Source organism: Colias philodice, chromosome 1, assembly GCF_061535455.1.
Source record: "Colias philodice isolate Cphi_HAF_F1 chromosome 1, ilColPhil1 Martin Lab GWU primary, whole genome shotgun sequence".
NCBI classification, from domain to species: Eukaryota; Metazoa; Arthropoda; class Insecta; order Lepidoptera; family Pieridae; genus Colias; species Colias philodice.
This window is the reverse complement of record NC_143086.1, coordinates 7,519,939-7,547,842: the sequence shown is the minus strand read 5'-3', so window position 1 is coordinate 7,547,842 and position 27,904 is coordinate 7,519,939. Positions and strand designations below refer to the sequence as shown.

The 27,904-nt window shown below is 33.3% G+C and overlaps 2 protein-coding genes across 8 annotated transcripts in view; one reads left to right on the top strand and one right to left on the bottom strand.

Moving 5' to 3' along the window:
* fw (CUB and Sushi multiple domains furrowed) overlaps window positions 1–19,522 on the top strand; it is a 52,911-nt gene extending 33,389 nt beyond the window's left edge. Inside the window, exons 4-18 of the mRNA XM_089714165.1 lie at window positions 3,078–3,173; window positions 7,248–7,370; window positions 7,534–7,697; window positions 8,062–8,188; window positions 8,857–9,006; window positions 9,609–9,785; window positions 10,833–11,131; window positions 12,350–12,584; window positions 14,253–14,426; window positions 14,839–15,018; window positions 15,889–16,125; window positions 17,753–17,932; window positions 18,095–18,280; window positions 18,507–18,795; window positions 18,951–19,522. Of these exons, the coding sequence (XP_089570291.1) occupies window positions 3,078–3,173; window positions 7,248–7,370; window positions 7,534–7,697; window positions 8,062–8,188; window positions 8,857–9,006; window positions 9,609–9,785; window positions 10,833–11,131; window positions 12,350–12,584; window positions 14,253–14,426; window positions 14,839–15,018; window positions 15,889–16,125; window positions 17,753–17,932; window positions 18,095–18,280; window positions 18,507–18,795; window positions 18,951–19,227 (2,894 nt within the window). The 3' untranslated portion in view covers window positions 19,228–19,522. The remainder of the gene's footprint in view (window positions 1–3,077; window positions 3,174–7,247; window positions 7,371–7,533; window positions 7,698–8,061; window positions 8,189–8,856; window positions 9,007–9,608; window positions 9,786–10,832; window positions 11,132–12,349; window positions 12,585–14,252; window positions 14,427–14,838; window positions 15,019–15,888; window positions 16,126–17,752; window positions 17,933–18,094; window positions 18,281–18,506; window positions 18,796–18,950) is intronic.
* A 3,800-nt stretch (window positions 19,523–23,322) lies between these two features.
* Window positions 23,323–27,904, bottom strand: part of Mbs (Myosin binding subunit) — a 47,149-nt gene continuing 42,567 nt past the window's right edge. For 4 of the 7 annotated variants that reach the window (XM_089714233.1, XM_089714269.1, XM_089714243.1 and 1 more), the window contains one exon: window positions 25,857–26,108. Coding sequence is in view for 1 of the 7 variants with exons in the window: in XM_089714243.1 (XP_089570369.1) it covers window positions 26,022–26,108 (87 nt within the window). In the remaining 6 variants the exon portion in view is untranslated. Of the gene's footprint in view, window positions 26,109–27,904 lie in introns of all 7 variants that reach the window. The other 3 variants (XM_089714285.1, XM_089714262.1, XM_089714277.1) reach the window with 1 other exon arrangement.

Genomic DNA, 27,904 nt, shown 5'->3' with positions numbered 1-27,904 from the left:
ATCTAAGATAATATACTCACGCATAAAGATCCCCGCTTTTATAGGTTTTAAGAACTGTCGTAAGCTTTGCAAATCTTACGTATCTGCAAATGTGCATAGTGTGTGGTAGAGCTTACCATCAGGCTCCCTACCAGCTACATCAAAAAAAGTACACAAAATTTCGGTTAGGTAGGTACATATTTTATATAGGTATCAAGATAGTTTGATTAAATTTCAACGGTTATGTAAACTAAAACTAATATTTTATAAATTTATAAAACTAAACATATTTATTCACGAAATCTTTGCCAAATATTTAATAATCAATTTTTGAAAACCGCCCATGCTAATATTTACACAATTTCAAAGCCAATTAAACATAGGTATTTAACTATTAAACTGCAATCAAAATAAATACGGATAAAATACAACGAGAAAATCCTTTGAAACGTAATCCAGCTTTGAATTCAATACAATGAATGTTTGTTGATACTTGATGTTAAAAGCATCATTATCCGCCTTACATGTAATTCCAACCCTTTCTTCGATTGCTCCCAAGAGCAGCCGTCGGCAATTAGTAGAATTGCGAATTCTTATGTATGCTTTTGCTTTCAATTAGATATCGGATTGAGTAAATCGCTCTTCACGATTTTGCTCTTCAATTATACCATGAAACGTATTTATTATAAGTACGATTTATAGATTTTATGCTATTAAAAGATATTCAAGTGGGTGGGAGGTACGATTTTGATGCAGTTTATCAGAATTAAAGCAGTTCTCGGTACTCATTTATATTTAACAATTTTCTTTAATTCTTAGAAAAGAGAGTTATTAATTTAGTAGGATGTTGTAAATATACAAATAAAATATTTTTACGCCCGTAGCAACTAAATTATTAAAGTTTTGATTTATTTTTAAATATATGAAAGTTTAAAAGAGTTTTATTGAAAGGGAACCCTGTGGTTTCCAGCTTACCTACCGAATGAATGCAAAAGTACAATCAATGCTAGACGAAAATTTATCTCTTCATTGTATGGAGCGATCCATTGCATGCATATGATTACAGGAACTTATTGTAATTTCGTTATGCCTTGTACGAATTATTAAAACTAATAGTATTAGATACGAGAATGGAAGATAATTTTAATAATTTGTTACTTAAATTGAATAATAAATACGTAGGCTTTAAGTTAAACATCACGTGCCACTGAGAGAATATGCAATCATGAGCTTAAAAATTTTAATTCACTCCAAATTTCCATTAATGCAACGTTACTAAAATTATATTTATTATATTACCGGCTTTACAGAAAGCTTTAATTCGCAAATGTAATTATGAGCTATAAACGTTAATTCAATCATAAAATTCAATGTAATCTATTTAATAATGAAAGCTTTTTTTTTTGTTATTTCAATTAAATTTGACATTTATAAATTTAAATTACTCTTTCTTATTACTATTATATGGTAATTGAAAATCGGCATTAAAAGAGAGAATTGTGACAACTGACAAGGTCAGCTGTTAACTAAGTGCTTTCCGCAATCGGAATGGACTTTCTAATCTTGTTATATACGGCCTGCAGTTTACTTATCTTACATTAGAACCACTAAGAAGTGAATACAATGCTCATTTGGTAGAACGCAAAAGTATCCATACAGTAATATTAGTTAATTGAAGCAATTTACTACACAAAAATTATTTTGTCGAATGTACGTATAATTGGTTGTAACAAGTTAAATGAGCAATTTACATGTTACAGCATTTCTTTGGCACATAATTACATTTGGTTTCTCGTGTCTAGAGCGTATTCGTAATTCGTCACAGTCCACAGAATAGTGTAGCAACAGCGAACGCAGTGAGTGACCATGCGACACGATATGACATGCGCGGCCGCCGCATACTTTTCAAGCGATCTAAATAATGTTTACTAGCGACCCGCCCCTGCTTCGTACGGGTGCAATGGCGGCCGGCCGGTACCGCCGCAAACGCTACGTCCCGCAATTTTTAAATCTGTAATATCTTCGAAAATATTCACTTAAATCATACGGTATAAAGGGCCATATAGATCTATATTAAATGAACAATGTATTCAAGGTATTTAATTGGTTAAGGATTATTGCTGTATTGGTTAAAATCGCTTCGAAAATTAACCATTATTTGTCGTAAAAAGTAAATGACAAAAAAAAGTTATTGTGGGTTATCCATAAGAGATAGACATATACAATCACGGACTTTTCTGTAGACCATTTCAATGTGTACAATACTTAGTACATTATTTTGATAAAACTCGTAGGGCCTGCGTTTGCAATGTAAGCGGAAAAAAATGTAATTATTTACGACATCACATTAGAAACCTCAAAAATAACAGTACTTTTCCACTATTTAATGGATGTTATTACATATACATATAAACCTTCGTCTTGAATCACTCTATCTATTAAAAAAAAACCGCATCAAAATCCGTTGCGTAGTTTCAAAGATTTAAGCGTACAAAGGGACATAGGGAAATAGGGACAGAGAAAGCGACTTTGTTTTATACTATGTAGTGATAACATTCGAAATACATATAATAGTCTAAGATCCCACAGCAGGATTAGTGCGTTCATAGTTTTTTTGGTAAAACCAAAATTTAAACAAGTAAACGAAATGTTTTCGAAAAATCGACTAGAACAAAATTTAATTAAAAATGCTTGCGGCCAAATTTTTTACTGGCAACCTGGTCGATATATATTCTCCTAATTATAAATATGTATATATAAAATTTTTGAATTAGCAAAAAAACTATGAACGCACTAATCCTGCTGTGGGATCTCGTACTATAAACTCTTAATTGAATTTAGATGAGATGATGATTTAGTGAGATATCACATGATGTATGTAACGACTGCCTGCTGTACAATCGCAGACACAATTAACGCCGTGTCATTTTAAATTCGCATCACATCAGTCACTTAATTTTTGGATTTTGTAAATAATAACTCAACATGAACTCAACCATTAAGAATAAGGGTTAGTTCTAAACATAAATTCATCCCCTCTTACACATCTCGTGTCCAAGGTTTCTAAAGTAAATTCTAACAAAATTGTACATTTGCAGGTCACCAACCTCTGCAGGACCTTGAAATCAGAGTTGGAAACAGCAGTACAGACCTCCAGCGGAATCCATTGTGCGCTTGGTTTCCCGGAACTATAGGTGAGTTGACGTTTTAAATCAATTAGCTTTTCTCTTGAGATGTCAATATCCTGTAGATCTTTGTTATCTCTTGGATTGTGGCCAACAGCTATAAACTATATCTATAAAAATAAATATTATGAAGTGAACAATGATACAATGGAGCGTTGTTGATAAAGAAAAGCAACATAACCTAAGAAATTTATTTTACTCTAAAGTCTAAACAGTACATAGGTATGTAGATTGCAGATAAAAATTCAATTGTTAAAATACCGCTTCCATGGTCTAGTGGTTAGCGCATCATTATCTGAGCTTAATCTCTGGTAGAGAGACTAAAAACAAAAAGGGAAAAAATCTACCCGGTATTATGTAGAACAAAAGGTGTCTCTTTGCGGGAAATAAAACTTTATATTTAAAAACGGCATCTAAACGTTTTTCCTCCTTCTTGAAATAAACATGACAACTTATCCTACAACTTACTAACCTTTAATGTGAGGTACTCTACGTGTCGATCAATATCTCTATAAAGTTGATGACGATGTCATACTTAAATAATAAACCACAACAACAATAGTTTTCGCTAATACCTACGCTCGATTGCATCGATAAAATTCTTCACATAAAGAATGCGGTCAGAATACTTATTTATATCAAACATTATATGTACTTTTTTGTTTTGACCCAATATACGCCTGGTGTTAATAGCTCAAAAATGAATACATCAATGTTTCAATGTGAAAGGTTTCTCAAGACATAGATGATGTGCCGTAAACAATCGCCGCGTTTGTTTATATGGCTCAATTGTTTCTAATTTTGTTCTGGAACCGGAGCACTGACGAAATAAAGATGAAATGAGCTCGATACTTACCCACACTTTAAAGTTCTGTTTCATAAAAGTTGTAGAAATCATGTGACCAACGCGTTGCGTTTTTACTCACATTTTTTTGCCGTAAACAGACAATTATTAATTATAATATTTATAATGAATCTATTATGAATAATTATGAACAGTTGTTTCCCTCGCGATGTAATCACATATTATAATGGAATATTTTAGAATTTATTCATATAAATATATTCTGAAAATGATATAAGTACTTATAGCAGACATTGTCGAATAGTTAATAGTTTTCCGTTTTACTCTAAAAACTATGTATTTCCAACTTTTATCTAAAAAAGAGTCTATTGTTTTACAATTTTTTTATTTATATTCCAAACCCGTGTCTTCGTATTGTATTGTTTTTTTTTGTTTTTAAAATAAAACAATTGCGACCCACTCAGTTACATATAAGTCAGTGAATTTATACGCATAGTGATGTAGGTTACTTGGCGATTCTCCAAAGGATATAAATTCTATGTATTTGTCGTCCCAACTTCATATTGAATTTTTGAAATAACCCGATTTCAAAAGACAGTAGAAAATACATATTAAGACTTGTTGGTCTTGTTGGTCTTAGCGTGATGATATAATATTATAGTCTTCCTCGATAAATGGGCTATCTAACACCGAAAGAATTTTTCAAATCGGACCAGTAGTTCCTGAGATTAGCGCGTTCAATCAATCAAACAAATAAACAAACTCTCCAGCTTTATAATATTAGTATAGAAGTATTCGTTTCGATAAAGTAATGGTAAAAAAAGCATAGTCGGATAAGTTCTGGTTCCCTTGAATGAAGTCTCCAGTAGGCAGTAGCATCCATCAATGCGAAGAAAGTTGAAATCGCGCTGTAATATTCACAGGCTCTCTCAAGCGCCTTGGAAACCGGTGTGGAAGCGGGTTAATGATTTGCCTAGTGCATTTTGATATTGTCACTGCGCTTTATAATCAGCACACCTAATATTAACACAAGATAGTCTCAGCTAATCACGTTTCATTCAATACAATTATAATATTATTTTGCATTCATACTCAATGTTAAACTAGACGGATATTTGCAAGCAGGGCGTGGTAAGGTAGGTAACGAAATGTTGTTTATAAAATTCAAAATTATCGTATTTTTTGCTCTTGCTATGTCGTAATTACAGTTTATAATCACGTAATGTTAATTTATGTTGTAATAGCCACACAAGAGCATAATATAATTGCAATTAGAATCTATTAGTAATTGTGAATATTACTTAATCATATATTAATTATTCAAGTTGCATTATTCGAGCAGAATTATATTATTATATAGGTTCAATCAGGCACAATGCTTCTCTAATACATGCCATTAATACTAAACTGTTTACCAAACCTTATTAGAACCTTACCAAAATATCTCTAAAGAATACATAATAATATGTACAACAGTAACACCATGAATAAAAACGACGCGCAGCCGACCGCTCACACGTCAATTATATAATTATAAACAAAATAACTTTGCGTAACCGAATATCTAACTCGTTACAAAGACTGGCTAATTAGTCCAAGAACTCTTGGGAATGCCTGAAGTCAAAATAGACAATTAAACGTGAAGATTATCAACGATAATAAAAAAATGCAACATCCTCTATACTAATATTTTACTGCCGTAATTTGCTAATGATATGCGATAAACCGCAAAAGTCTTACGAAATTATACGACACTTAAATTTGAATTTCAATTTATCATTAAAATATAACTATTCCGGTTAAAATTATTCATATAAAATGTAAATTTTGCCCTTAAAGATATATGGACAGAAATCGTATATCGAGAAATAGTAGTGATATAAAGATGAAAACTTTAATAGGTAGGTGTATAAAATCTGTGTGAAAGTAAAAAATGAACTTGCGCTTTCTAGACGATAGTGCCGCGACCCCGTTGATTACAGTTGATGTTTCAAACGATTCCCACAATAATTAATATAACACTCTGCACTCATTTGTAATGGTGGCACGAACACTAGGGGCTCCTTAAATGTTGACACCGACGCGATGTGTAATGCAAGTTACAGCATTGAAGTAATTGCTAGTTGTATGCGAAGTTGCCTGTGAAATACGTCATGGGGCGCGAATAGCACAGGTCAATTATAATTTTTTTGAACCTTTAACCATGAAAATTAAATTTCTTACAATTAAATATAATTAATCTCACGAGTTAAACCTCTTATTAGTCATCTTGTAATAACGTTTAGTAAAATAAATAAAATATACAAATCAAAAGTAAGAATTGGCTTGATATAAACCAAAGGTGACAAGCTACAATAGTAATATAACAGAAATCATGGATTCTAATATCTTATAATGTACGACGGATATCAAGGTTAACCATTTATTTTTTTTACTACGCATGAAATAGGTACTTACACAATAACAATTTGTCAGCAAACTGACTTGTCTTTGCCCATAACATCTTTAACTATGTGAAGCCATAATCTGCAATAACCATCATCATTAATTGTCTGTAAGGAAGTGGCATGCCTATTGTAAATTGACCTTGGCTTAAGCTGGACGAGTGAATGTTCCTAAACACGCTTTATATCTGACTTATTATCTTGACGCTATTTATAAACTGTTTGATAGCTAAACTAAATTCAATGACTTTTTGTGATTGAATACAGTTTTCAATAAATATCGATTTGTAGGACAAAGTTCCACTTTCATCTCCCGCTAGCAACCTCTCACATAGCAGTATAACTAATCAAACTAAATCATGATATTCTAATTGCCTCATACCTGTATACCTATGGCAATATACAGTTATCTTCGATTAATGTCAATACACAACATTCCTAGCAAAGGTTTTTGTTTCCAACATAACTACAACTTCACTGGGTCACAGGCTAAAATTAGGATTAAAAAAATGTATCTAGATTTTATAGCAAATAGAAAAACTAAGAAGCTATTTCTCATTTGAGATTGAGATCAATAGAAATGATCACTCGCTGCAAATAATGTTATATTCACTATGAGAGATCGTGTCTTCAATACCACCTAGGGATTAATATAAGATGATTACCTGTACTCCTTGATACGATAAATTAAAGTAAAGATACATCCACTACATAATAGCTCTTATTTATTTGCGTGGCTCGTTTTGAAATATTTATTTTATATTTGGGAAAGCAAGATTTCATACCGTGCATCAATACTTTAATGTTTTTATTGTTTTGTATTTTGTTTCGCAGATGAAGGCATAACAAAGACTTTCACATGCGCTCGACCTCTCATAGGCCAACATGTGTTCCTGCAGCTTGTTGGAGTCGAAGGATCCCTATCATTATGCGAAGTCGAGGTCTTCACTACTGAAGGTCAGAATATTCTTCATATGAACACGAGCTAATCAAATATTTCAACAATTCAACGTTTATTTTAAAAAAATGTTAATTAATAGATACAGAAGAAGTTAATAAACAGCTGCAGTAGCTAATATTTTTAAAACTAAAATTTAATTTTAAATCTATATTTAAACAGAGTTCTCCAACGACCGTTGCGCCCCCGCCGGAGCCTCCGCGGATATCGAATTAGCGGCTTTTTCCAGAAATTGCTATGAATTTAATGTCGCCAAAGGAGCTTCATTCGATGACGCCAGGAAACAGTGCCAGTCGCATGGAGGTGATTTAATTAACGGCTTTCAGGTCAGTTATTGAGAGCACTTATTTTGCTCTGATGTGTGAAAGAGGATTATAATTTCATTTTACGGAATAATTATTTTCATTAATCCATCACTTTTGAAATGGATCTTCCATGGATGTAATAAATGCTTTACATTTTAAAATTGGCAGTATTAACAGATTGTCAGTCATATAGAATCACTCTAGATATAGGTGCATAAATATTAGCTGCCAATAGGTACGACGTAGCATAGATTTGACCATCATTCTTGATTTTATACTATAACATATCCTTTATCAATTAAGGATAGATAATAACGCCATCATTTTATATGACGCAGATTAAAATATAAAGCAATGTTACTAAAGACAGATATTTTTAAAATAGGGAGCCACGTCAAGCTATCTGATTCAAGAGCTGGAACGGCGCAAGTCGCAACTAAAAACACAGCTTGTATGGATAGGAGCACAAAAGGAACCCGGTCTCACGTCACGGACTTGGAGATGGGTCGATGGTAAGCTAAATATACATTTAGAACGAATACTTCTAGAAAATATTAAAACGATCGCCTTACAGGCTAGAACGTACATCGCATAAAAATCGATTTTCAATTAATTTATATTCAAATGCATATTATTTTTTCTATTTTCTAGCCAATTAAGTGTTTAGTAACGTACAACTTTGTGTTACAATCGCACCAGTTCTTCTGAATTTTTAAAATTATAACTACTTTTACTTCGTGTCGCCGCTACACCTTGGCTCAACTGTGCATTTCCCATAGACGTCATTAAGTCATTTTAAATTACCTTGTGTACTATGTATTAGGTAGTAGTTACTTAGAAATAAAATGTCCCTAAGGAATAAAATATTTCCGATCAAATACATATTGCTAACCAACGTAACTAGTTACGCCAACAGCATCTATATCTTGACCCTATACGGTCATTCTTATATTGTACCTATATATCCGTAATATCGTATTATAATAAAGTATTTCTCTCATGAAAATGCTTTTCGATATAGTAATACCTAAACTAACCAAGCATGATGTAATTTTCGCATTTCTAAATTAAATCCTAATAATAATAATCCTAATAATATAAAAAAAATACTTGACTTTTAGTTCCATGCATTAGTGCTTCCTTCTTCTGAGAGATATCTCTGTAAGAATTCTTTGTTCAGGCGAAATAGTGTCAAAACCGACGTGGGGTAAAGACCAGCCGAACAATTACAACGGGGAACAAAATTGCGCTGTCCTGGATGGCGGTCGAGCGTGGCTGTGGAATGACGTGGGCTGCAACCTGGACTACCTTCACTGGATATGCCAGTACCGTGAGTGTCACCTTCATAGGTACATATCTAGAATTTTGTTCAAATACGCAAGTGCGAAATTCTGCTCAGCCGAAATGTTGCCCAACTGTGTGAAATTAAATTTTACAATATTTTTTTGGTGTTATGAAGCGAATATTCGTATTCGATTTTATCCCATCCCATACCATGCAATTGCTTCCGTTTTATAATTTTACAAAAGACATAAATACCTATCAATGTTAAATACCACTATAAAATTGAGAGAAAAAGTGAAACTATGGTATACGTATCCACTAGAAATCTCATATACCAATCTCGGAAGGAAAAAACTCAAGATTGTGAGAATGTCATATTGTTCGCACAGCAAGCAAAGCGAAAGTAAAATACAACTTCTCATTCCTTCACATGTATGAAGAAATATTGTATAAAAATAATTCTTGTGTGATGTTTGGTTTGAAACAATAAGGTAACCATTGGCATTGTTTATTGTTGTAAAAAAAGTGTCAGCAGATGCACTACATCATGAAACTGTTTTTTTAAGTAACGTGCATATGCGAAAAGTTCATTTGTAGCACCTCTGCTTGTTCGTAAAGTATTTAGAATAATATTTTGTTTGAAAACAGTACCACCATCATGTGGAAGCCCGGATAAACTTTTGAACACCACCATCGAAGGGAACAGTTATAAAGTTGGGGCAGTTATAGCCTACAAATGCCCCGAAGGTCATATGTTACTCGGGGACAAAACACGTGAATGTAAAAAGGACGGATTCTGGTCAGGCACAGCTCCCAGTTGTAAATGTGAGTATTGCGTAATTACGTTTATTACTTTTAAGTTTATTATCATTACGTATTTGATTGTAGAGATGAGTATTTAATTGGGCGTACAGTATTGATATTTTGTAAATTGTGCGGTGTATGAAGTGATATTAACGAAGTAGGTTATGTAATAGTGTTTACGAACGCATTAAAACTGTACACGTGTATCGTATACTCTCAGGGTAATATCAGTAATATATTTTCTTCAATCTTAAAACCATTTTAATTGCTATGAATTGGAACAATATTTTTATGCAAGACTATTCTTCTATACATTCAAGCACTTCTCGGAAATGAATGTACGTCCTTATCATATGGTATTATGTACGCTAATGTAGAAATTTTTCTTTTTATTAATAGTCCGTAGGAGTTTTCAAGTTTGTATAAACAACATGAGATTTCAATACAATAGAAAAGATTACACGCAAATAAATGTGTAACAAATCGATAAAGTATTTTTCTTGTTGTGTTTTGGTAGGTACTTTTTGCTACTGCCTTCATGCAGTGCAAAAATACATTTTGCTGTTGGTTTCAATAATAAAAGTAAATCCAAAACATATTTGAACGTATTATATTGTTTAAAAAAACTTTCTTTCTTTCCGATCCTAGTGAGGACGGATTCTGCCTTTGAAAAAGATTTGAAAAAGTTACTGAAAATCATACTGCGTATGTACTGTAATATCAAGTAAACATTTCTAAAAATAATCTTCAATAATCCAATTTTGAAACTAAAAATTTTTCCTTTAAAAAAGCTCGGTGCAAAACTGCAACCCTTGAAAATCACCTATGGCAATTGAATCACAACACGCAGCCGGAGGCTGTAACTATTTCCAGCCATCACTAGTTTGCTAACACAAACTTACTTATAACCGCCGAGTGCCGACTGCACGATGTGATTTGATGTGCCGTAGAGTAGTGTACTTTATGAAATTTGTTTTGCCGGAGATAAACAGGAAATAATACGAATAAATATAAATTCTCACAACTTTGAATATGTCGACATTCATTTATTGAACACTTTACATTTAGATGTGAACTGCGGCGGCTTGACCCCGATTCAAGATGGTGACGTCACATTAGTCGATGGTAGGACTACGCACGGTGCCAAAGCTATGTACTCTTGCCGAGAAAATTACACCCTTGTTGGCGAGCCTGAGAGACATTGTGGAGATGAAGGCATATGGGACGGAGAAGCCCCGAAGTGTCTCTTCGATTGGTGTCCCGAGCCCCCGCCAGTAGCTGGAGCCGTCGTCACCGTCAATGGCCACAAAGCTGGTTCGCTAGCAACGTATTCTTGCCAAAATGGATTTATTCTGTTCGGACAACCGGTATGATACATTTTATAGGACCATAATCATTTAATTGAACTACCAAAAGATTTAAAGATGACAACCTGAAGATCATCCTCCTTAAAAATCATATTAATATCTATTTAAAAAATTCCAGTCCACTAGTTGCATAAGTCTGCGGAGTATGCCGCTTCACTGGACAATATACGGCGTTTTAATGAACGTTTTAGATAGGAAATCTGTCTAATGGATCTAGATTATCTAGATTCGATTTTATAACCAAAAAAATAATAATCAATTCAGGTTGTAATGTATACCTACTACATATTTATAAATAAAGATGCATATTGTACCTACACTGTAAAATATATTAATCTCATGTTTATTCATATTCTATACTAGCTTTCCGCCCGCGGCTTCGCCCGCGGCTTCGCCCGCGTTTTCAAAGAAAAACCCGTTCCCGTAGGATTTCCGGGATAAAACCTATCCTATGTCCTTTCTCGGGTATCAAAATATCTCCATACCAAATTTCTTGCAAATTGGTTCAGTAGTTTAGGCGTGATTGAGTAACAGACAGACAGACAGAGTTACTTTCGCATTTATAATACAGTAGAACCTCGATAAGTTAAAGTCCAAGGGAAACACAAAATATTTTAAGTTATAGAGGTTTTAAGTTATCAAGGGTCTATCCATTTTTCACTGCTTCTATAGCTTTTAATTTATCGGCGTAGGTGAGGGTTGTTAGTTTTCTTTTTGGACTCATTTTAAGCCAGTTTTATCACACAGTAAGTAAAGCGATGTTTCCAGGACAACTATCAAAAACTTATGATGCAAGTAAGTCGTTGTCATAAAGCTATCCGCCGCAAAGCTTTGAAGAATTTCGATAAAGCAAACAATAGGTAATGTATTGTATACGTTAACAATACATAGTAAACACGTGCAAGCAATAAATATCGAAACCTTTTGTTTTGACACTCTTTCAAAATGACTCATTGACAAATAATTTTATGTCATAGAGGTTGTGGAAACATTTCTTTAAGTTACTGAGGGCCAATACAGAGATTATTTATTTAAGTTATAGAGGTTGCGTATTTTAAGTTAAAGAGGTTTTGGGCTCTGATGGGAAGGGAACATATAATTTTTTGAAGTTTTTATGTTATCGAGGTTTAAGTTATCGAGGTTCTACTGTATTAGTATGGATTCGTATATTTTTTATTAAAGAATACACTAAATAATCGAGTATTATATTTCTTACAGAGCGTAACCTGTAACCTAGGAGGTGTTTGGACGGGAACTGCACCTTCATGTAAATACGTGGATTGTGGAACACCAGCTCAGATTTACAAAGGATCCTTTAGTCTACTTAATGGGACAACTACGTATGGTTCTCTGGCACAATTCAACTGCGAGCCTGATTATTGGTTGGCTGGAGCAGAGATATTGACATGCAATCGGGATGGAAAATGGTCGCATGATATACCTTCTTGTGAACGTACGTACTGTTCAATTTATGCGGAAGTTTCGATCTCTTTTGTTCAGCAGATCGATTGTTACATTTCCATAGATAACGTTATATTCATTTTAGATACGATTCTCTTTAGTGCGATTACGAATACCTAGTGCACACTAAAAGTTTTGCGTTTCTGGCCACCCATAAATGTTTATATTACGAATGTTATATTTTTTTAACATATGAAGTCTCATAAGTTGAGGAGAAAAAAAATTTGGCGGAAAACGCTTGTCAATTTTTTTTTATCTCAAGTTGAAGTTCGTTGTCCGTAGCAAAAACGGAACTAACACGAAACAATTTTAGGGCGATGAGTTTTGATGATTTTAAAAGTTCGCTTTCTCCGAAAGTTTGCACTGCTCGCCTTTAAAATACTTTTGGGAGGGAAGCACCTCATTTGAGCACTTTAAGGCATTGATATGCTGAATTTCATCGCGGCCGTGTTTCTCTCCATGATGAAATTCGTGAAGGTCGACCCTCAACTGCGATCACGGAGGAAAATATGGCTACCGTCAGACGACTAATTTAAGAAAATAGCCATATCACTTATTAGAAGATTCGAGGACATTTGGGGATTGGTATGAGCCAAATTCAGAATATTTTACATGAACATTTCAAAGTTAGGAAGCTTGGTTGCCGGTGGATTGCTCCCAAACTCACTCCAGGACAAAAACGACATCGAGTAGATTAGTGTTAAGAAATGCTATTAAAGTACAATTACGGACATTCTAATGCCGTGTATAATATCGTAACAGGATATGTAATATGAATACATGGTTATATTCCAGAAAGAAAACACCAATATTCTTTGTGGGTGTTTGAAAGTGACAGCAAACCAACCAAATTGAGGCAGGCGATAAGGGTCGGCAAACAAATGATTGCATTATTTTTCTCTAAGACGAATCCTGTCTACACTATCCCACTTGAGCGACCAAAGACTGTTAATGCTGAGTGGTACACCACTATTTGTTTGCCCAATGTCTTAGAAAAAATAAGAGAAAAGCGACCTAGAAGTCGCATCTTGTTGCACTATGACAGTGCTTCGGCGCACACCGCGAACAAAACAAAGTCATTTTTGGCTTCTGAAAACATAGAGCACGTGACTCATGCCGCACGCAGTCCTAACCTAGCACCTTGCGATTTCTTCCTTTTCCCAAAAATCTATGATTCAATGAGTGGTTCGACATTTACGTGGCCCGAAGAGGCAGTGGTTGCTTTCAAACAGCACGCAGAAAACATACCCTCGGACCAATGGTCCTCATGTTTCCAGAAATGATTTGAACGGATGAAAAAGTGTTTTAAATGTAACGGAGAATACTTTAAAAAGTAGTAAATATAATATTAGACAAATAAATTGTTTTATTTATTAGTTACGCAAAACTTTCAGTGTGGCCCACGTACGATTTCAATATAGGCTTTATAGAAGGCATGATACCACCTAACAACATTAGGTACATAGAACTGTGTTCAAACGCCTGCTTGATCACATTATACAATACATTAACATTACCTACATATATACATAGTTATATTATATTACCTTTAATAAAATGATGATCGATCTTTGTTTTTTTTGAGGCCTTTAACGTAGATCTACTGAATACCTACTTGATAATAGAATATGGATACTTATTGATGACAATATTTTTACAGTTATCACCTGTGCCGATCCAGAAGTACCAGCAGGAGGGTACATGGAAGCTTACGATTATAATGTGCATTCAACTATCGATTTCCACTGCGAGAAAGGTCACAAGTTAGTCGGGGAGCAAAGTTTGATTTGTCAACAAGACGGAGAGTGGTCCGGTGAATCACCGAAGTGTGAATGTAAGTTTACCAATACTTCATGTTAGGTCAAAGGTTACATTTTGAGTTTACATGCAGTTTTATGGTGGAGTATTTGTTATACAGTGGGCGTTAGCATTATCTTCTACGTATTTCAGGGTGCTCTCTCCATTGTTTGATGATCTTCATATATTTTCGTATTTATTTATAATAAAAGCAGGATCATCAGATGCGTGTTTTATCGCGGTTCAAGTACGCAGGGAAAGGTCATAAGAATGTGAAGGTCGAAATTAATTCATCGGGAAATTCTCGTACAAACAAAAGCGCGCACCCGATATGAACATTTTTATACTGCCTTATTATAAATCGTATAAATGATTATTTTGATCCTGAAGTTTCGAAACTACGCAACAGTATATTGGACAAATATTTAAATATTCATATTATTCTACAGATGTGGACTGTGGCAAGCTACCACCTATGCCATACGGATCGGCAGAACTTCTCAACGGCACCACGCACTTGGGAAGCGTCATTCAGTACTCCTGCACCACTAATTATAGACTTGTGGGTCCGGTGAGGCGAGTCTGCACGGACTCTTACCAGTGGAGTGACTCGTCGCCACGGTGTGAAGGCAAGTAAAACAAAAAAAAAATTGGCACAGAGTGGCTCATTTGGCTACGTCACGATAATTAAATGATATAGTATTACCGGAATTTTATGTTATGATTAAAAGTTTATACTTTTATATTGTGAAGGTTTAAAAATAATAGGGGTAACGAAGTTCAATATAGTGAAGTCCCGTGACCCCATGTGGGGTTTAAGGGGCAAATGCATTATCATGATGCAAGTAGGTGATCAGCCTTCTGTGTCCTGCCAGTTCGAGACATTTTCTTTCCGCCTCCACCGGTAATCAACCCAGCCCCCCTAGACAAGGGGCTGGGTTCCTCGGATCTAGTACGCTTCGCGTCAACCACTGTACCAAGGAGGCGGTCAAGTAGAATAGATGACTTTCTCTTCATTCTAGGAGAAATATTATGGATACTGCAATTAATAATCGATTTAAACTATTACAAGATACTCTGTACCTGTGCTGTATATAATTGAATTCCCTGTAAAAGCATTAAAGCTACATAGTCGTGAAAAATAATTATAGGGACAGGTACGTCTCGATTTAGCACGTGTAAAATAATCTCATTTGCTTAGATAGGTAGGTTTTTAAGCAAGGCACTAAAACTATAGGCATGTTATGACTCATCCAAATGAAATCAGCCGTTTTGGTGTGATTGAGCAAACATTTTACTATAAAAATCCAAAACGGATTGTAGCATACATCATACTGTGAATTTTAGCCTAGTATTAGTTGAATATAATGTTATACAAACTACAACCACAATCTACAATGTTATCATTACCACCAAACATTATCACCAACGAAGTCATAAATCATTCCATCGAGGCATGATGGAGCAAATAATTAATCAAGATTACTCTCCATTGACAGAAATCCGATGCCCAGAACCAATTGTAACCGAAAACAGTATAGTCTCTGTGACGGGTAACGACCGAATGCACGGCCGTACGTTGATTCGCACATCAGTCAGCACGAATAATGGACAGACGTATCGCATTGGGGCTTTGGTGAAGTACCGGTGCGAACGGGGTTACAAGGTGGTGGGCGAGAGCCTGTCCACGTGCGAGGACAACGGCCAGTGGAGCGGCGTCACGCCACGGTGCCAATGTAAGTGCTTATGATAATCCTAAATTCTTCAGCTTAAGTAATATTTATTATAGTTTATTTAATAAGTAGTATAGTTTATTTACGGTGATGTCGCACTTGCACTGAGCACGCTGTTGCTATATATAATTACCGGAAATTTTTAAAATGACCCCGCTGTTGCTCAGTGCAAGTGCGACATCACCGTAAAAAGTTGTCTTTTAAATGTCTGAATGCCCTTTTATCATTTTTAATGGTTTCTTCTGCTACTATGAATTTCCAGGTCATTTCGTCCAAATTGTGGCATTCTCTCAAGTAGCCGAAGTCTTTTTAGTATCCCCATTGAAACAAATCAATGGGGTTTAGGTCGAGGGACCGTGGAGGCCAGGCTTTAAGGCAGGCATCACCGGCGCATGCGCAGGCTGCAACGACCAATCCATCTTTCAGGGTATCTTTGACCTTAAGCCTGGCGTCCACGGTCCCCAGACATAAACCCTATTGATTTTTTTCCGTGGGAATACTACAAAGAGGAGAGACTGCCACAATTTGGACGAAATAATACGGAAATTCATGGTAGCAAAAGAAACCATTAAAAATGATAAAAGGGCATTCAGGCATTTAAAAGACAACTTTTTACGGTGATTTCGCACTTGCACTGAGCAACAGCGGGGTCATTTTAAAAATTTCTCGTAATTAAACACCTTTTTATTGGTTTTAATTTGTTTTTATTAATCATCATGTTAATTCAATTTTTGCACTTACTACATTTAGATTTCAATTTTTCGATTGAAGCCTTCTGAATAATAAAATGAAATTTTCAGGGTAGCTACCTGATAGATAGAGCAAGTTTTTAAAAGCCAAACGGAAAACTTTTTTCGTGTGATTTTATTTTTTACGGGCCCTTGAAGTGGTGAACATACTGGTTAATTTTATCTCTCTTGACATTTAAGTCTTTTTTTTATTCCATTCAAAGATCTAACGATAGTAAATGTTACCATACTGAATTGGCCTATCTTTCAGCTTAGCACACAAAAAAAATCAAGCATCTAGCGCAATAATTGACGTCACCATGAGTGAAAATATCATCTTACTCGGCGATAGGTGAAAAATTGAAAAAAACGTCATAACTCCGAAAATACGAAAAATCGCATAACATACATGGGGGTGATTCGGATAGCCCTCTAGGTCCTCTACCTTCTAGCTTCCGTTCATCACTACTTTTTGGGACACCCTGTATATATGTATAGCCATCTGGTTTCCAAAATACAAGCGAAAGCTTAGTATGGGATCAGATTGTGCCGTGTGTGAAAATAGTCCTGAATATTTATTTCTTTATTATTATTTATTAAATAAATACGTCAAAGAGATACGATATAGTATCGCAGCCAGGATGAATTTTTCTACTGGGTCCCGAAACTTGTTACTCGTAGGTGAAATCTGAAACTATGAAGAATATCGTAAAACGTTAAAACCAGTCACAAGGCCAGGCCTATTTTGATGAAAAGAAAAAATCTCATCATTACATTTTTTATTAAAATTCCTAACGAATCGAACCATCAATCGAACATACACCGATTGATGGTGTCTCTAATAAGGAACAAGGACTGCAGTCATAATGCACGTTTGATATTAATTTTCTTATTTTTTATAGACGTGGATTGCGGAAATCCCGGTCGGCTTCAGAACGGTAAGGTCACTCTCGCGACAAATGCTACATACTACGGCGCCGCTGCGCTCTACGAATGCGAAGAGCACTGGCAGCTCGACGGTGTCTCCAGGAGACTGTGCCAGGACAACGGCACGTGGAGCTCTGAAGCTCCCGTATGTAAAGGTAAACACTGATAATAGTGATGCATATAACATATCGGTGGGATCTTTCATTTAACGTACTCACTAAAAATTAATTCCTTAAAAAAGAAGTCCTTGGCGTGCATACTTTAATTAAAAATATTTAACAATATTTCCGTTACTAAAGTACTTGTAATAATTTCAGAAATCACCTGCAACGATCCATCAATCCAAATAAAGGGAAGCACGGGATTGCTTGTCGTAACTTCCACTTTGAGTGTCGGTGGTGAGGCGCATTACCGCTGCGAAAGAGGTTACAGTTTGAGGGGAAACCAGACGAGAACTTGTATGCCGAAAGGACAATGGGGTGGAGCTCCTCCTGTTTGCATACGTGAGTTTTAAAATATAACTCAAACCCTTAATAAGTTATACTGTTCAATAAAATTACCTACCTATATTGATTAGAACATTATTAAAAGCGAGCTAAAAGCATAACACGAAAATCCCGTGAAAACAGCTAATATTATATTAAAATCTCATGCCAACCTCATTCGCTGTATTGTAATTTATCCTGCTTTGAGGGTCAATATATATTCAAATAAGATTAATCCTTGCAGCTATCGATTGTAAATCACCTGGAAATATGGAGAACGGCCGCATCATAGTATCCAATAGCTCTACATTGTTCGGAAGCTCGATAGAATATCACTGCCTCCCACAATATCACCGAGTTGGACCTTTTCTGCGCAAATGTTTAGATGACGGGAAATGGTCAGGAGAAGAGCCACGCTGTGAGTTGGCAAAGAACGAGGCGGCTGAAAGCGGCACGTTACCACTGAGTGTGGGCGTGGGGTGCGGCATTGTGCTGTTCCTACTTATGCTTTTAGGAGTTGTTTATTTACGGCTGTAAGTATTTCACTATGTTTTTAACCAAGCTTATGTTACAAACGTTAGTAATATTACACTGTCTTCTATTTCTTTGTAGATTGTCACAATCGTAAGTTGTTCGTGTTTTACTCCATAAAAAATGTCTTAAAAACTAATTTACATTTTTCATACAGTCGAAAAGCTACTCCCGTCAAAAACACAGAAAATATAGAAGGCGCTGAAAGAAAGGAGGACCAAAATGCTGCCGTCATGAGTTATGCCACACTACACGATACTAACGGAAGACATATATATGATCACGTGACTGACAACCTCTACGATTCACCCTACAGTGAAAGCTTGGCAGAAAATTCTGCATACGGTCGAAGGAGCGACACCGACAGTGCGTACGAACCCGAACCGACAGGCCCGAATGCCGTGGTCACTATCAATGGAGTCGCTGTCCGTTGATACTTATTAAGTCTAGTGTTTTAAACAAACAGTGCTATACATGATTGTACTATATATTGAAACGGTAACCAAGTGTTTAGAAAAAGTATACGAGTCGATACACCTACCTATTTATAAACAGTGACTTGTGTCATATTCTTAGTCACGCGTTTAGTCCAAAAGCGTCGAGTGGTTGTAGTTAGGTAATTGGAGTTTTATATTTGCTGTTGGGAAAATCAAAATGGTTACCATAATAAGACGTGTAAAAGTTTTATCTTCATGAATTCATTCTTCACCGGAAGACGAAACACAACATTATTGTAATAAATTGTTGAAATTTGAATCTCCCTATTACCTGCTTTAGTGTTCTATCGGAAATATGAATTGTTACTATTGTATTCTAATCACCAACCTTTACTAGGTAAACAACCAAAGATGTAAAAAGAGTTGGAAATTGTATGAAATACGTGTTTATATTTTATCAATTAAGAAATTAAGATATTTACAAATTTATGACGAGCTTATGTTAGCTATATGAGCTTATAAAATAAATGATATATTCTCATGACAAAACGCCTTTGTCTGTGAATATGTTTAATTATTCTATATATAATATATTGGCTGTACCTGTCCCATAACGTTCCAATTATTCAACTTTCTTCCTTGGTACATCTCAGTTTAAATATTTTATTTAGTCATTATTTCACTGCCCTTGTACGTTCTGTCTACAAGTCTCATTTATGGAAACATTTTCATGTTAGGTTTATTTTAAGTTTAGTAGGAACATTAATTTTATTGAATAGTTTTAAAATAATTAGTCTAATAAGTTTTATATGTATATTTATTTGTGAATATTCGTAGGTGACGTTAGATATATTAATTTGATGCCAAAATAATTTTTCCACTGCTTATTCCTCTTTTAACGGTTTGTAATGAAAATGTGAGCTATTTGTTTGTTCCTTTGTTATATTTTGTAAAAAAAGAACATTTTATTATAAAAAAAAAATATAAATTTTGACCAGCATTTACCGGGATTTATTTGTATGAATGATTTTATCACTTGTATCACCTAACGTAAAGCCTGACTTCGCCTGACTTAAAATAATAAACTGCCTTTTCACACACAGTTTATCAATCCATATAGACATTCAACCGACTCGTTTGTCGAAGCAAACATTTTGAATTCTGAAGCAAATATTTTGAATTGCTCGTACTTTGAGATACGGCCGAAAGGTACCTACATGGGGGTAATTTTCGTTGTGCATAATTCTTAAATTTTAATATGTAAGTACCTACCTGTATTAAAACAGATGGTTGCTCTATATATCTATGCTATTAACAACGTCGCTAGATCACTGTACTTTTTGTTTATACTGTGATACATGTCTACAAATCGTTTCATTTCTATAATTATAAAATTCAACACTGTATGTGCTAATGTGATTTTTATAATAATTTGTAATTATAGGCTAAATTTATGGTGTACGTGTTGTTATTTTTGCATTAAAAGACAATAAAAAAATATCCATACAATTAATTCATTTAAACAGCCTTGAATCTTAAACGGTTCTGAATTGCCTGAACTTGCCAGCCCAGAATGAAACTACGCTTTTTCACGGAACACTAAATGCATTGTATTCTGTTCCTGTAAAGCAGTCTATTCAGAAAAACCATGTAGCAAAATACTCTGCAAGAAGTCTGATACCTACTAACTTTACGAGGTTTTTATATATGGGAGGATTGTTATGTAAAAAATCTTCCCTTTAATTGCGAAAAACATTCTCAAATATTTTCTTCATTAGTAAGATAGTATAGCATATTCTTCATAAGTAGGTACAAATTACATAATAGGACAGATCAACTCTATATTTTAGAGGATGACATGATGATGTAAGCAACCGAAATCCTCGCGGTACCAGACTATTGTCTTCGCAGTGAATTAATGAATGGTATCTCAAATTGAAGTGTTGGCACCTAAACCACTAACCCTATTAATGTTCATGTTAAATCTATTTGTCCATGGTTAAATTCTTATTTGTTTACTACTGTCTATTATTTTTTCTATTGATATAGTTTTAGTTTAACATACATCTAGGGCGAAATATATTAATGAGGTAGAGTGTAGGTACATGGTGCCCTTTAATTATTTCTTAGATATTCATCATTCAACTAGATTTTGTGCAAAACAAAACTAAATTTATATAGTACCTATATGTCATTATGGTAACCGAGCTAGCAACAGATTTGCTGACAAGTTTCTTCCGTGACCCGTGCTAATAACTAGTAGAGTGTTAAAGGTAAGTATATCATTTAGTATGTTGATCATCAGCTGCTTTAGTTTCAAGTTGTCAATCAGAAATTAAAGATTGACAAAAACTTTTTTTTTGTATTTTCTCAAAAGGGTGGGTCACTTTTTGTTCTGTGTATTTCCTATATTTTAAGGGTTGCCTGGTAGAGATCGCTACCTAGCGATAAGGCCGCCTTTTGCTTGTTTTATATTATGTGTTGTGTGCTTATGCATTTGTATTTATTTATTTCTAAGCAATAAAGAATTTTCATTCATTCAAGGGTGCAACATGGGGTGCAAACTCAAATTTGATAGTAAATAAATAAAAGACGGTGTGAGTAGATTAAATATATTATAATAATTCGTTAATTTAAGGAAGTATGTCGTATTAATAGTTTAATTATTATAATCGCATAATTTTATATATTTTATTGGTTCTTCAGAATTATACATGAAATATAGTATAGGTATACAATCTAGTTTTAAATATATTCATAGAGCTTAATATATAATATGATGAATGAGTTAATAATATGCAATAATGAAAATCTAGAACTTTCTACACACATAATAAATCGATGCATATTCCTTCTTTACAATAAATTGTAAAGTTGACCCGAAAAAAAAATTGATATGATAAATGTTATGTTAAGTTAAAATTGAAAGATATACATTTTTACAGCGATACTTATTATACATCTTATATTATAATACGTTAGTAATAAAAGTTGTTATCAATATTATATACTACACACATACAAAATATATATAAATAACAATTTAACAAACTGCATAATATACTTGATGTTTCGTCTACCGAATTGAGTAGAATATATATATAACTTAAATTAGCTTTCCCACTTGTTTTAAATGTGTATAAGGTAAAAACGGCACCATAAGTAACATTCACCAATCAAGCTCTAAATTATTTTCATTTGCCATTTGTATAAAATAATACGCACTATTTTAATTATTTAGTTACTTACATTCTCGGATCGTGCGTATATAAAATTTTATATAAGCACACACACAAAATCGCTATTTATAAAACATGAAAGGTTTTTTTTTAATAGGATACCCAATTCAGTGTTCCTAGAATTAGTCAGTAGGACATTCAAAATAAACCTAGCAACATATTTAGGTCGATTTACTTACGTAGTAATTTCACCTACGACACCTACACCGGCACAAACAAGTGGGCTAGCTGTATTAATCAGATAAGTACGTATCGGTTAAAGAAGTTATAAAATGGCAGTATTTATTTCCATATAAGGCAATCTACAAATCCTTACACCCAAGTCAAATTATTCTCTCTATACTTCTTTAGATATACCTACGACTGCGATGAAAAATCCCACCTATAAAATGGCAGTTAAAACTTAGTGTGGAATCTTCTATAACCCCACTCAACAATCTGCTATGTTATAGAACTTATATAATTATCTACTGTATTTGCATAAATAATACAAATTTAAGGCACAGCAATGCCCGATCAAAGTGATCTATATTTATTACTAAAGCAAAAAATACATATTGTCTAAGTAGCTAATTTAGAATGAAGTTCCTTTCCCTATATACTATCTATCAAATCCCAGGCACCAGGAAATAAATAATTTTTGCACACAATACTTATAATGCTTCAGTTATATACTAATATGAACTGAAGTTCATATGTTTATTAATGAAATAAACACACATACACAACTCATACTATAAAGTGCGTAATAATTATGTGACGGAACTTCATTCCTAAATTCATATTTAAAAACTTCATCTTAATAAACACTTGCTAACTAATAATAAAAAGAAAGGAAAATAAATAAACAAAAATTAATTAATATATTTATTTTGTTTAACTCTTACTCTCGAAATAAATAAAACTTTAATAAACAAAAATGACCGCTTACATTAAATAGGGATACAATATAAAGATCAATCAAGTCTAGACCCCACTTTCACATTTTACTTTTTCTTAATATTATTTTGTATTGCGATTGTTATTATGTTTAGATAGTTCGGTGCGGGATCCATAATCTTAACAAGAGTATGCACAACAATAAAAACGTTGTAGTTATTTAAATAATAAATGTTAGATGAGTTTAACACATCCCACTCGAGGGGATACATCAAGGACATACATCTACGACAAAATTCATTAATTTTATTACTGTAACACTCGAGAACGACAAAGCAAAAATACGCAACATTTCATGAATAAAACCTTCGTTATACAGCAACAATAATACGAAACATAACCCTTTAAACTGTCATTTTGAAGCTAAATTTATAATTTCAAATAATAATCGTTAAAACACTGACCAACATTTGAAAATATATATTATGTAATGTAAAATTTTTAAATAAATTAAATCAGTATCTAATTACATATAATTATATACATGTACAGTGAATGGTAATAAAAATAAAACTTATTGACATGTTCCCAAAACCTTCTAGCCAATATTATGCGCGGGAATATTTTCCAAGTTTCTCTATAGGCCATCAGAAATATGTTTAAGTTTCGTTTCTATAAATATTATATGTGCACGAAGGCAATGTTTATTGGTGATATTTTACTTTGCTCTGTTTTACATTATTTGCAATCCTTATAATACATATCGTCTGCTCTATAAAATAATATAGTGGCGGGTGAAATAAATTACATAAAATCGCATAAATTACTTGTATTTTACAAAAAGACGAAAAATAAAAATATTCAATATCTGTAAATGAATCATAATAATAATTACAAATATCAACAATAAACGCTTGCCTCCGCACATAACAATTAATGATAATTACAATTTAAACGTTAGTACCCTTTTTAAGGGCTATGGCATATAAAATACATTAAAAATCTTCATCCCATTTTCCACATTAAATAAAAGTTACACTACTAAGATGTCTGCCGTAACATTTCGAAACATTAATTTATCTACAAAATAAAATTCATGAAGCGTTAGTGTCAGCATCACATAATATAACAATACTTTCACATCACATTCAACAAAAGGTCCTATAGCGCAAACATCTGATTATTACGAAGTAATGTTTCTACTTAACACATTATATATACGTTAAGTATAAATTGCCATACCGATATCGAGTAAACCAATTTGTGTGTCTGACTGCGTGCGTGTGTGTGTTTAAATATTAGCTGTCACCATTAACTAAATGCACACAAACAAATATTCCATAAAGGGATCTGTTGTTCGAATTCTGATCCATTAGAACATATAAATACTTATTGTATGCAAATAATTAATTACACGCTTGTGATAAAGAACACGAATATAAAACTGAAAAATGCACAGCTAACTGATTTACTCCATATTGTGTAAAACACTACAAAGTACAACACCTAATTAAAGACCTAAATCCACATGATCAAAACTTTAGTAAATCGATATATCACATTTCCAATCATTTCGTGACTATTGTTTAATAAAATCTATATTACATACAGTTTATAAACGCATTAGTAATATGACGATTATTAACTAATACCTATCATTACACATAACACGTTTTCGGTTTCATAAAAGCGTGAACGCCGAAAACATTTCATTAAATACTAATCTATATTACATTTATAACATCAGGAATATATTAAAATATCAACACAAAGGACATCTCGGGAACTACATAAATTCTGTAAAAAAATTATCTAATATACTATTATTATATTGGTGCTCTAAACTTTTAAAAATATTGTCATCCATATTAATTAATTGCGATGAAAATTATTTGTATAATAAAATATTATGTCATTTCATTAAAATCCAAAGTTAAATTGAAAGAAAGTTTAAAGGAACTTCAAACAAATGTGTTTGTTATAAATTAACAAGTTTGCCGCAGATATGAAATGTTTTAATTAAATAAATAACATTTACGTTTTTTATTTATTTTTTTGAATCATGGCGTAAAAAATTAAACTGGACAAAGGTTTATAAATAAAAATAAAATCATGCAAATTCAATTAATATTTAGAATACATTTGTTTTTTCAAATAAAACAATCAAACCAAAAATAATAATATAAAATTAACCTAATCATGCTTTCTAATACCTGGACCAAAACCGATGTTCACCAACGAAACAAGATTATGTTATAATATGTAAAGGATCCGACATAAAAAAATAAATAGTTTACTTCATTTACCACGTGGTGTCGTGACTTTGGACATCGTTATACAATAACGTAACACAAAGTTGTGATATAGGCATTCTATATGTATATAACTACACTATTGTTAATTTGACTAGAACCTCAGCCAAGCAATGAGGGGAATATAATTTTCACGCAAAGAATGATTTATTTTCTTGCCTCGTTGGTTAGCGTATAAAAAATCGCATATTTTGTAAAAAAAAATATTTGGCTAATAATCCACTTCACAAAGCACACGTTAAATTTTCAAAAAGGTATTTTATTTATAATACATGTCCTTCTATAATAACAATGTAGTCCCATCGCTGACCTCGATTCGTTAGGCCGAAAGGGAACATATAATAGGAAACCCTTGTATCTCTCACTTGGACAATTTACTGATAACACGGATGAGTGCTCCGTTCTCGTCTTTCAGCCGTTGGTTCTCCGCTTGAAGCGCTTGGTGGTACTGAAATAAATTATATTATTAAGAAGATTACCAAAATGCATACGAAATTATCAGATATATTTGAGTGCTACAAAATCGACAATAATCAACGATATAGAAGTACCCTCAAAATCACACACATGTTGAATGATGCAATGGAACTAACTATTCGACCAGATTTTTAAATAAGGACTGAGATAAAACATACAATATTTCAAGGAGCGTTTTCGTAATCTTTTTGATATATTTTTATAGTGTGAGTTGTTTATCATAACAACAATGTATATCACCGAGATGACAATCATAAAATATTTAAAAGTTAACAGAAAACTATAAAAACTTGGTCGAACAGAAGGGTGAGAGACTACACGATGTATATTTACAAGTTATGAAAGTGTTAAAGTGCGGACTCAAAGTACTTGGGACATCACATAGTTCACTATTATTGCTGAAAATGATGTATTCTGTTGCAAAAATGCTACTACACTATCATTTTAGTTGTAATCGCAACAATCTCTTATTTTTCCGATTATCCCACATTGTACGAAAAAACTATAATGATGAATCGATAGCCAAACTAGATATTTTGACTGACATTTTGGCATTATTTATTGAAAAATAATTATTCGACAATGTTTTATGAATATATTTTAATTTCTAGTCTATATTTTTTTCAAATTAACTTTCAAAAAGGGACATAAAATGATCGCTCTTTAACGATATGAATTGTTAAATATCTATTATTATAGTTATTCGGGAATATCATTCAATAGGATACAATTGACATAACACGTTAATACGTAATTTAAATGATCATTGCTCTTTTGTATATGTGTAGAAAATATTTGTATAAGTGTTCGTTATAGAAACAAGATAATAACACATCATTCTTGATTAAGGTCTGACTTAAAAATCCAAAAGCTTTTGATGTATTTTTGTTATTGATAATAACAGAGTAAGCAGTAAAAGATCATGCATTTTACAATTTTTCAGATATAACTTTAAATATGCTGTATTCATATCAAAATTCTCTAAACGTTACTAAAACATTTTGGACCGTTTTATTTCACATTGAATCTATTCCATTATAAATGTATTTATCCATGAAAGTTTTTTGATTCATCGAATGTTAGGAACATAAAAGCATGCTTGCATAGCACACAGTTAATTAATAAAGACTCGTAAATCCTAGGGGAGAATTGTATGGGATGTAGGTTTTCCGAATTGAACATTTAATAATAAATAGATTACAAACAATCTGTGCTATTTTTTTAACAGTCAAATATTATTCGTGATTTAATATAATCTATCAAATACCGGTTTTCTATCTTATCTACTTCAAACTCTATTTTTTGAGATAAAGAATAGAATAGTCATCATACATAATAATAGTCAGTCATGTACTATACATATAAAAAAAACTGACATTAGATTTCACCAACGCATAGCGACCTATAAAAATGCAAATAAAGAGGGATATAACAAAAAAAGAACTCTCGCAAAAATACAATAACTATCGCTTTTTATGTGCACAGCTGACATTTATCTGAACCTCAATAACATTGACATAATCCTTTAAAAATAAAACTGATGATTAACACAGTATTGAAATACTGAACAGATCACATAACGACATCATAACATCCTTCCCATAGCTTCAATCTCCTAGTACATACGAGGCTTTAAGTGTTTGGTGGGAACGCGGCGGGAACACGAAAAGTGGCGCAGTCAAACGCATGTTTCCATCTCTCACGCTCCGGTGCGAGTGGAAGCGAGTGTGAGTGAGTGAGCGAGAGAAACAGGTGTTACGTATTAGC